Here is a 10,638-nt window from a genome sequence, read left to right as displayed (position 1 = left end):
ACTATATATCTATCCTAACCACTCTGAATACACAGATACAAAATGGACATTCATAGGCCTATCTCCTTCTTTTTTAAACTGGGGATTGAACTCAGGTCCTTGGGCTCGCCAGACAAGTGCTTATTCTACTGAGCTACTTTCCCTGGTCCCTATTTTCAGCTTCTTATATTAACAAGGACTCCTTCTATTAAATTAATACAAAGGGCTGATAAGAATATAACAGAACAACCGCTGGGTGGGAGGACACCTCTGTAAAGTCACATTAGGAGTATGTTCCGGACCCCTGGGTCTGCCTCCGGCTCAGCTCCCACTCTGGGACAACCTGGGACTTCCAAGTTCTGACCAGTGCTCAGAGGACCCCAGAATGCCCACACCTGAAATGAAGGCCTGGCATGTGCTCAAGAAAAACATGGTGTCCACTGTGATAAGCGGGGCAGCTGTTCAGAATGTGCAGAATGCCCAATAACTTCAAAGTGGTTAAATTTGATTTTTCCAAGTACAATATGAAGTTATGTATCCCAAATGTCCCAAACATTACAAATCTCAAGACCAAAAAGACCAGAAGGAAATATGCTAAATATTCTACACTGGCTGGCTTTTGCTTGGCTTATTCCAGTTGCTCATCTTTACATTTTTTCACATTTTTCATTACTTTCTGAGGTTTGTACATAAGTCATGTAGACGTAAAATTGGGAACACACACTTACTTTTCTTCTCTGATTGAAGGAAAGCGCTGGTGATTATAATGACCTAAATGCTTATAGGTTTTCTCCAGAATTTGGTTGACATCTTCTGGCAAATCATTTCTGTTCAATTTTCTAAAATTAATTAAAACACTAAATGACAAAAAAGAACTTTTCCAATTAAAATTATTTGCTTTAGGACAAGGTCTTGCTATGTAATCTGGGCTGGCCTTGACCCCACAGTGGTGCTCCTGCCTCAGGCTGCTGCCTTCTGGGGTTACAGGCATGTGCCATCTATTAAAATGAAGCTTTATGAAAGCTAATGAATCTGCGTGTTGCACTGAGCGAGGCTCCACAGCATCTCCTCCCCGCTGTCCTCCTCACCCCGATCCCCCAGGGATGCTCCTTCTTCCGGGTCATGGAGGGATGCACTTCAGGAAACAGGCCCAGGCCAGGCTGCCAAGTCCAGCGTTATAGCAGGCCCTGCCTGGGAACCGCTGGCTCTCCTCTCTCTGTCCCAGGGCCTGGGGCCAGCTTTCCTTTCTGAAGTGCTCCCCGGAGCTCACAAACCCCTCAAGATCCTCTCATATCCCTCTGCAAGCCCACTGCAACCCCCTTACCTCCCCCAGCCTCCAACCATGCCAGGACCTCCTCGCACTCTGAGGCTCCCATCCTCGCTTCCTCTGGTTACAAAGCAGGCACTGCAGCCCCTTGCTGTGGCTTGTGTCTAGGTGTCCCCCCAAAGCCTCATGCAGTCACTGGTGAGCTTCTAGAGTTTGTGATTAATTCTTGATCCAATGCTGGGATTATGGGTGTGAGTGCTACACCTGTCCTAGGGCGGATAATCTCCATGCAAATATATGGAGGGGAGGGAGGCTAGCAGCAGCAGCTGCTGGCCCTTCCGTTGCTTTTTGCTCTTTGCCGCTGCCATGAACGGTTGCCCTCTGCCATGTGCCACTCTGCCTTGGAGCCAGCTGAGTACGGACTGAAACCTTCACAAACTGTGAGTTAAACACTCCTTTCCTTCCTTAATTTTGGATACCTGGTAGTTTGTCCCAGCAACGAGACAAAAGTAACTGAGACACCCCATAAGCCCAACTTCTTAAAGGGCTCCTCTCTACTGTCCAGGTGCCTTTCTGCGCTCTCTTTCCCTCTGCTCACCCCTTCAAAGTCTTCTAGAGCCCTGCCCTTGTCTTGCTCAACCCACGTGGGTAGTCTCAGTTTCCCCTGACAGAACTTGTGGGGAGCACCTGACTTGGATGGGGACTTTCCTCACCTCCTGTGCCTGTGGTTGACCTCACAGGCCTCTCCTCACTAAGGAGGAGGCAGGGCAAGGATGGGTGGCTTTTAGAACATACCTCCCCTGGTGGCCCTGGGCCTCTGTCTCCTCTGGGCCACCTCGGTCACCTTCAAAAACTGCCCATCAACAGAGTGTCCCCAGGGAGGGGGCAGGCTTCTGAGCTCACTCCTCAAAAACTCAACCTTTGCTTTCTCTCAAAACTACTCACGCTTTTAGTGCATTAATGTGGAAAGAGACTGACAGGCTAATGGAATTTTTCTTTTGTTCCTTTAACTGATGCTCATCCATTAATTCATGCTGAACCTGTCATAAAATGGAACAGAATATTAATTTGGATTCAAATGTGTAATTTGGTAGAGATTCCGATTTTGTGTCCAGATAACATCATTTAATTCCTCTTGTAAAATTAATATTTTTAATTAAATGTATCTTTTCATTACTACTTATATTTAGCTTTTTCAGATATAACTTAAGCTGATTTGTATACATAAAAATTAATAGCTGATGTACATTTTTGGGACACAATGCATAGTAATTACTTGACTTTTTATGATTTTCCAGTTAATTTCTTTAAAACATCAATGCACAGGGCATCCCCATGGAGAGGACGCTCTTACATTTAAAAGAATTATTTAAACAATAACAGTGAAGGCAAAGATCTTCTATTTTTCAAAAGTAATTGTATGCTTTCACATAGGGTGAGTCTAATTCTTTTTATCATTTGTTTCTTTTTGCCTTGCTCTTGGGTATGTATGATTCGGTCTCAATCAACGGGCTTCTTTGGGATCTCGTGCACAGGTTTCCGAGCAGTGATTTTTTGTGTTTATGTATTTCGTACAGGGTCTATAGGGTCTCACTACACAACTCAGACTCATAGTGATCCTCCCTGTCTTTAGCCTCCCAAGCCCTGGGATTACAGGCGTGTGCCACCATGCCCAGTCTCAGTCACTGGCTCAGTGTGCTCCAGGGGGACCAGAATGGCACACAGGGGATCAAACCCCAGTCCCTGAGCCTGCCTAAGCAGGCACTTTAATCTGCTGAGCTATCTGGCCAGCCCCTGAGCAGTGACCTTTAAGGGAATTGCTTCCTACATGCATTTCTAGTCACGTCAGCCTACCATGACTGAGAATATCTGCCGGCACTTCTGTGGCACGTGAGCCTTTATGAATGGTGCTGCAGTGCAGCAGAACTTGGCAGCCTCTTCCCTTTTTCCAGCCTGCAGGTAGCACTCGAGAAGTTCCCTGGATAATATAAAAAATACTAGCTATTAAGCCTTGTTGAAGTTGTTTTCTGTTCCAGATGCTAGGACAGGTAGAATTATGTAATTTTTATGTTTTACAAACTTATAAAAGGAGTCCCTGGAAAGCTCTTTAAGCCATGACCAGGGCCTGTGGCTCACCAGGAAGAGCCAGTAGCAACCAAGAAAACACACTAACATTGACAACAGAGTGGGATTCTTGGCATTTGCATTACCTATGACATTTGAAAATGACATCTTGTAGAAGGATCATATCTATATTTACCTTCTTTTAAACATTTTCCAAATACCCACAAGCAGATACCCTAACCTGCAGACTCTGGATTTGGACTTGGAAACAAATCTCTGGCAGTGGCACAAATGGGACCCCCATTATCAGCATCCACTCAGTCACTGTCCTTCCTTACAGAGTGGCCCCAAGTACAAAAGCTCTGGCAGGTCCCCTTTTAGTCCAGGTGGCACAATGGCCAAGCATTTGGTGACGGACCCATCCTGTGCTGAAGAGCACTGCAGGGCCACCTGGCATCTGGATGTGGTGCTTTCCTGGCATAACTGTTTGCTAAAACATCCAGCTCATTAAGAGTTTATTTCACTAAGATTTTAAAGGCATGAGCTAGGACTAGGGCCAGGATTGCATTGCCTTTGCTTGGCATCTCAATATATTTCTCTGTCATCAGTTGAAATGCTCATAGTAAGAACCACCCATAGATTCTAAAACTAACCTTCCAACAAGACACAAACTCAACCCCAACTATAGAAGTGAAAGCAAGGGACGTGAGAGGGGAAAGGATGCGTTAGACCTCTGGTCCAGCGCCCGGAGGGCTGGGCACCAGCACTCACAGCATCAGCTCGGCCTGCCACTCCTTGTCTTCGTCCTCAGTCTGATTTAGCACACTGACGATCTGAGAGAGGCTGGGGATCACCAGGTGGTGGTAGCCGGGTTTGAGAAATGGCCTCACCATGTGCCAGTAGAGTACCGAGGCGTTGTACACTAGGAAGTAGTACCTGCAACCAGGAAGAGGAAGTCTGAGTAGGACAGCCACACACACAGGCAGGGGCTCCTCTGTCCCCTGGCCCCTTGCAGTTGTCTCACTATCCCTGGCAGATGATGGTGCCCTGCCGGTGGTGCTTTCTTCCAAGTTGCAGGTGCACCAGGATGCACAGCCATTCCTGGATGTCCCCGCTCCACACCAAATAGGGACCCATGCAGTCAGCAGTGGTGACAAGGCTGCTGCTCCTGACTTCAGACCAGGATCCTTTCATTCAGCTACTCCACAAATGGATCAGTCCCCCATGAGAATTCACCAGTGACCAAGGGCGGGAGGGGTATGGAAGGTTTCCTAGAGGAGGTGACACCCTCCTATGGCCTAAGAGATGACCATGAGTCTTCCAGGAAAGACTTAAGTGAAAGGAAAGAGGCTAAGGCAGGCAGAGTGGAAACGAACATTTGGGGAACACAGTTCCCATCTGAGCTTAAGCTGTGAAGCTGGGGGCTGGAGGCATGAACAAGGTCATCTCTCAAATGTCTGGGCTCCACTGAAGGTAACAGCACCACCTAAAGGATTCAAGAGGGGAGCCTCTGGGCTTTCTTACTCTACGGCCATTCTCTGGAGTGGACAGCTCTGCCCTGGGGGGGCTCAGGCGCCAGAAAGCATCTTACTGCTGACCACTGGAGACAGTCCAGTGATGCTCAGGACCCAGGAAGGACATCAGGGTGGCCAGCAGCCACGTAAGTCTTCCCCTTGCAGGACTCTGGGCCACAGCTCCCCCAAGGGAAGGAGGGGAGGGCAGGCATCACAAGCAGACTCCTCTAGCTGAAATGAACCCTTTCCCTGCCATCTCCCGGGTGTCCTGTCATGCTAGAAAGGCACCCACCTTCTCCCTCGTACTCCTCTGCCTGGTACCTCTGATTGACTGCTGTTCCACCCCAAGGGACCAAGTGGACTGTCTCCTCCCTGCTCATCACAAGCCAGGCAGCTCCCAAGTGACATCCACACCACTTCCTAAAGGTGTCTCTGACGAGTTTCTTGCCCACCATCCTCTAGTGGCCCTGAGACCCCTGCCGTAGAGCAGGAGCTGGGCTCCTCCCCAGGTTTCCTAGATCCCCTGATTCATCAGGTGGGATGTGGTTTCTTTTGGAGACATCCCATACTCTCAGGATCCCTATTTCAGGATGAGGTCATCCTCCGTCCATTTCCATGGAGGGAGGGTCTATGGATCTGCACCCTGTTTCTCCAGCACCCACACAAGTTGTGGTAGGAAAGGACCATCCCCAGACAAGCAGTGGACATGGGGAGTGAAGGAACAAACCTGAGGTTTATTGTGAACATGCCTTCAAAGGCTCTTCCCACCACACCTGCTGTGCCAGTGCTAGTTTGTGTGTGAGCTTAATGGTGTCAATAACGTTTGTGCTACCCAGCACTAACTATAGGGCAGGGAGTTTCAGTGAATCACTCATACAGAGGCAGATGGCCTCAGCTCAGACAGCCCTGCAGGGCGATGGGCAGCACTGGAGGAAGCCAAGAGCATGGTTCTCACGCTGGAGATGTGGACCCTGGAAGACCAGGGGTGAGCACGCCTGGGCACAGGTCGGAAGGCAGGCAACAGAGGACAAACAGATTCTGCCAATCACGAAAGCTGTGTAAGAGGACGCAGCGCTACAGAAATTTTTATACAAATATGGCCCTGTTCTGAATGCTAATGGGATGAGCTTATGCCATAACTGAATTAAAAACACAAGGGGAAAACCCTGACTGACCAAACAAACTGGACCATTCAATAAGTTTTGGCTCTAAGGTCTTGCATACGGTCGTGTAGAAGCAGACCATTGGGTATTGGGTATGCCTACCTTGGCTCTCCTTTTGCAAAGTTTATAGCCTTCATGTACTGAGTCACACAGTGTTCAAATTCTTCCTAAAACAGCATAAAGAATGTGCAATTAAGTTGAATTTGTCATTAAAGTACACAGCGTTGCTCTTGGTCACTTCTGAGAACTCTCCTTGAGACTGGGCTGGCAACAGACTAATGCATAGTTGGGGTACAGGGCTGAGCTTGACCAGAAAACATAGCTGCCTGTGCTTTGGTGTGCCCAGCTGGGGTCCTCTGCCCAGCTCTGGGGCAATCAGAAGTGCACGGGCAGAAAGGCCAGTACCTCACCACCCAAAGGTCAGAGTTGTGGGTACCTGCCCAGCAGTGAGTGACCAGAGGAAAAGTCATAAACAGGAAACTGCACAATTTCACATCACTCTGAAAATGAACTTGGCTGCTTAACTCTGTTTGCTGAGCACCGTTTAAAGACTGGCCTAGGCCACAGGGAGAGGCAGGGGAAGCTGGAGACTCAGGAGGAGGAGGGGCTCTAGCATGCTCACCAGGTTGTCCGAAGTCTTCGGGGCACACAGCTGGGCCCTGCACAGGTGCGCCCGGCCCAGAAACTGGGTGACCGGTCCCTTCACCTTGAAGTACATCTGGATGCAGTCCTCGCTCATCTCTGGCTGTCCCATCTGCAAGAGAACATGCTTCCAAACCTGGAAAGGTGCTGTCTGGGTGGAGCGGCCTTGCCGGCAGGCTGGGTGCACCAAGGAAGGAAGACCCATTCACTTGTCCTCCCACCCGTGTCTGAGCCCAGAAACTCCGGGAATCTGGACGTCCTCCCGGGCCTGGGTCTGTCCAGGCCACCCGAGCCAGTCACCTTGAGCGCCTGTTCAGCGCAGAGTACAAACAAGTCAGGACTGAAGCTTTCTGAGGGATCGAACTCGGACTTCCCCAGGTTGGCGGACTTGATGAGTTCGTAGGCTCGCTTCAGAGCATGGGCATCTGTTGGGCAAGGGGCCGACAGGACTGCGGGGTCTGGAGAGATAACTGCCTGCGCCAGGCCTCGCGTAGCCCACGGGTCTGTCTCGAGGTCTCGCGGCCCAGGCTACCAGCGCCCTGCGCCACCTGGTGGGCTCCCGAGGCCCTCCCACCTCAGTACTGGCCCCGCAACGGTCCCAGCCAGCAACGAATCTAAGCAGCCCTAGGGCCCTAGGTTCACCTCCGCTCGGGTCTGTCTTGAGTTTGATGCCTCCAACGACTGGTCTCAAAGGATCTGTCCCTTAAGCCGGGGGCAAGGACAGGGGTCCCTGGGGCCCCCTTTTTGGGAGTCCGGGGTACTGGGTCCCCAGTTCTCCCAAGAACAGGGGTCCTGGGATCTTCTAGGGTTGGGTCGGTAGTCCCCGAAACCCACCTTCGTGGCTCTCCGCTCGGGCCAGCTCCTGTGTGATGACCAGGTCCATGGCGTTGCCGTCTGCAGTCCCTCAGTCTGTCCGCGGTTGCTTGGAGGGCTACAGCGGTTGCCTAGCGACCAGGAAGGACGCCGGGCCGCTGGTGGGCGGAGCCACATTGGTCACCCGAGGCGGGAGCTTGGCAGTGGGCAGGGGCAGAAGGAAGAGGAGGGCGGGGGCGGGGACCAGTAAGGAATAGTCATTGGAGGCAATGCGAGGGCCAGTGACTGAAAGTGCGCTCACACCCTTAGTCCTAGCCCTGAACCACAAAACAGTCACACTCTAGGTCCAGCCACCACTGAAAAAACTGCCCTGGGCCCGCGGAGATGGCTCAGTGGAATAAGCACTTCTGGTAAGTGCAAGAGCCTCAGTTCAATCCCCGGTTCCACCAAAAGAAAAAAAAAAAAAGAAAAAGAAAGCAAGCAAGCAAGCAAGCAAGCAAGCCAGGCAGCCAGCCACCCTTACGGCTGCATGGGGCTTTGGGGATACATTAAACAAACCACGACAACTTCCAACTGGTATCTTTACCAAGGGTTCACCGGGAATGTATTCCCAGGGGAACGTGGAAGGGCGTGGTTTTGCCAGTTCTTAAAAATAAAGATGCAAACCAGGCATGGTGGCACATGCCTGTAATCTCAGCACTCAGGAGGCTGAGGCAGGAGGATTGTTGTGGGTTTGAGGGCAGCCTGGGCTACAAAGTGATCTTAAGCCCAGCCTGAACTGCATTAAAGAGGTCTTGTTACAAAAAACACAAAGAAAAATAAATAAAGAAAGAAAGAAAGAAAGAGAAGCAAATACAGAGCTCTAGAGTAAAAGTGGGCAGATCTCTAACAAGCATTACATCATCTTCTTAGATTCATTTTAAAATAAAAACCATGATAGGATACGAGCACCTGTGGGGCATATACAGTCTGTGTGATAGCTCCTTACACCTCCTCCGATGTGACAGAGCTATGTACTGATAAATCCATCATAAAACAATCATTAGTTTATCATCAAAACTATCATTCATCAAGATGCACTAAACAGATCAACCCAACTGGGCCACCAAGGGTGCCAGTAGCGAGCTGTTGTCCACCCTTCTGTGGCTGGGTACCTGCAGGCTGTGGCCTGCCACCACTGCCCAGCATCACGGGTGAGCACTGTGGTGTGTGTCCCCAGCCAACAAGAAGATAAAAGCTTGAATTTGGGAGTATGGCATCTACCACTTTCATATCTTTATAAGATTGAGCAATCCTGTGAACTATCTCTCTATGGATGTATGATTTAAAAAGTTCTACCTGGATATAATTTTGAGGCATAAACATCATATTTTTTCAGACTCTTAGAGCAGTATACCATCTCAAAAGGCCAGAGCCTCAAATCCTTGCTAGCTTAACCATCTGTTTGTTTTCAAGGACAGCCCTTAAATGTGCCTTTGTTTATTCATAAAGACTGTCCGCACTATGTGTATAGCACTGATAAAATATTTACTCTCTCCAAGAAAGTACCTCCTCAACATTATGGAATAAGAGATTTTCTAAATCTGAGAGCATTAAATATTAAAATTCATTTTTCTGGGTATCCAGGAGCCATAAATATGAAGAAAGCAGTGCGGAGTTATTTTTCTTGCTAGATGGTATTTCATTTTGAAAAGACAATGCAGGTCAGCCCGAGCCTGCAGTTTTTTGCTTGCCAGAGACTCAAGTGTGGAGGTTACGGGGTACAGCAACACCACACCCCTACCTTCCGATGTTCCGCCCTGCATCCCGGCTGCATCTCAAGGAGGAGCAGTGCAGTAGTCTCTCTCTGTGACACCCCAGTGCCCAGGCTCTTCCCGAGGGCAGGGCAATCACCGGGTTGTCCCTCGTGCCTATCTCAGGCCTTTAGGTAGCAGCTGCTTCTGTCTGGAGCAGGAAGTCCTTAACGTCCACCCTGCCTGTCCCTCAAAGCAACATTTGGGTCATCACCTAAGAAGGAAGAAACTCACCAGTGGGGGGGGGCCTTCCTACAGCAGCAAGGAACCCTCCAGTTCTCTTTGGACGACACTGGGTGTCCCAGAAATCAACTCAACTTGGCCAACATCTGAAGTTAGCATTGTACCTCACAGATTAGGGGCTCAGTCTCACATGACTCCCACCTCTCAGCTGTAGATCGAAAACGATGGGCCCCCAGGGATCCCCGGACTTTTGCCCTGTGTGGCTACGAGTTGGGGGCTCCTCAACTTCCTTGTGTGGTTAGATAATTTGCTAATGGCCTGAGTGCCCAAAAGTCTCAGAAACACATTTACAGGTTTCTAATAAACGAAGAAACAAGAAAAATACAAGAAAATATGCACATGAATGTCTTGAGGGAGGGGAGGCTGAGGCAGAGGGCAGGCCGAGGCTGAGAGCAGCCCCGGGGCACAGGCCTCCGTTCTGTGGAGCTGGACTGAGGCACCCTCCTGGCACACAGATATGTCCAGCAGCCTTGAGGTCCTCCAGACCCACGGCTCAGCTAGCTCTCCTTCTTCCTGTTCTGTGCCCCCTTCAGGAATGGGGGCTTGAGCTAGATCCCTGGTCCTTTGTAGCTTTACTTTGAGACAGGGTCTTGCTAAGTCACCAAGTTGCCCAGAATGAACTTGAACTTGAGATCCCCTTGCCCCAGCCTCGCAGGGTGAGGGATTACATAGCTCAGTTTTTATTTTACTTTGTTTTATTTGGATTTTTTATTTTAAAGAGGAATAAAACCATCTCTTTCCTTTTCCAATACAGTACCTAGTTGCATCCATTTATTTACAAAAGCTTCAGATAATCTTTTTTAATGCCATTTTGCAAAAATACCACATATTTTGTATCTATTACTTGGTCGATGGGCATTTGGTTGTTTCCAAGATTTAGTTATGACAAACTGTGCTGCTAGAAACATAGGTGCATATGTATTTCTGCGGTAGAATGTTCTTAATTCTTCTGGGAAAATACCTAGAAGGGGAATAACGGTGGGATAGGACCTCTAGCTTCAGTTATTTGAGGGATCTCGCCCCTGATTCCCACAGTGGTTGCACCAGTCTATACTCCCATCAACAGTAGAAAAGGATTCTTTTTCCTCCACAGCATGCCAGCATTTTTTATTGGTTGATTTCTTTCTTTCTTTCTTTCTTTCTTTCTTTCTTTCTTTCTT

At 49.2% G+C, this 10,638-nt stretch overlaps 1 protein-coding gene across 1 annotated transcript in view; it reads right to left on the bottom strand.

Moving 5' to 3' along the window:
* Window positions 1-7,547, bottom strand: part of Cfap46 (cilia and flagella associated protein 46) — a 105,614-nt gene extending 98,067 nt beyond the window's left edge. The window contains exons 1-8 of the mRNA XM_023709044.1: window positions 7,464-7,547; window positions 6,930-7,054; window positions 6,610-6,741; window positions 6,090-6,154; window positions 4,082-4,246; window positions 3,101-3,224; window positions 2,192-2,286; window positions 708-818 (exon numbers count right to left, since the gene is read on the bottom strand). Of these exons, the coding sequence (XP_023564812.1) occupies window positions 708-818; window positions 2,192-2,286; window positions 3,101-3,224; window positions 4,082-4,246; window positions 6,090-6,154; window positions 6,610-6,741; window positions 6,930-7,054; window positions 7,464-7,512 (866 nt within the window). The 5' untranslated portion in view covers window positions 7,513-7,547. The remainder of the gene's footprint in view (window positions 1-707; window positions 819-2,191; window positions 2,287-3,100; window positions 3,225-4,081; window positions 4,247-6,089; window positions 6,155-6,609; window positions 6,742-6,929; window positions 7,055-7,463) is intronic.
* Window positions 7,548-10,638: the final 3,091 nt, after the last annotated feature.

Source organism: Octodon degus, unplaced genomic scaffold (genome assembly GCF_000260255.1).
Source record: "Octodon degus isolate 3935 unplaced genomic scaffold, OctDeg1.0 scaffold00010, whole genome shotgun sequence".
Lineage (NCBI taxonomy): Eukaryota > Metazoa > Chordata > Mammalia > Rodentia > Octodontidae > Octodon > Octodon degus.
Note: the sequence above shows the minus strand (reverse complement) of the source record. Positions and strands in the feature narration are given on the sequence as shown.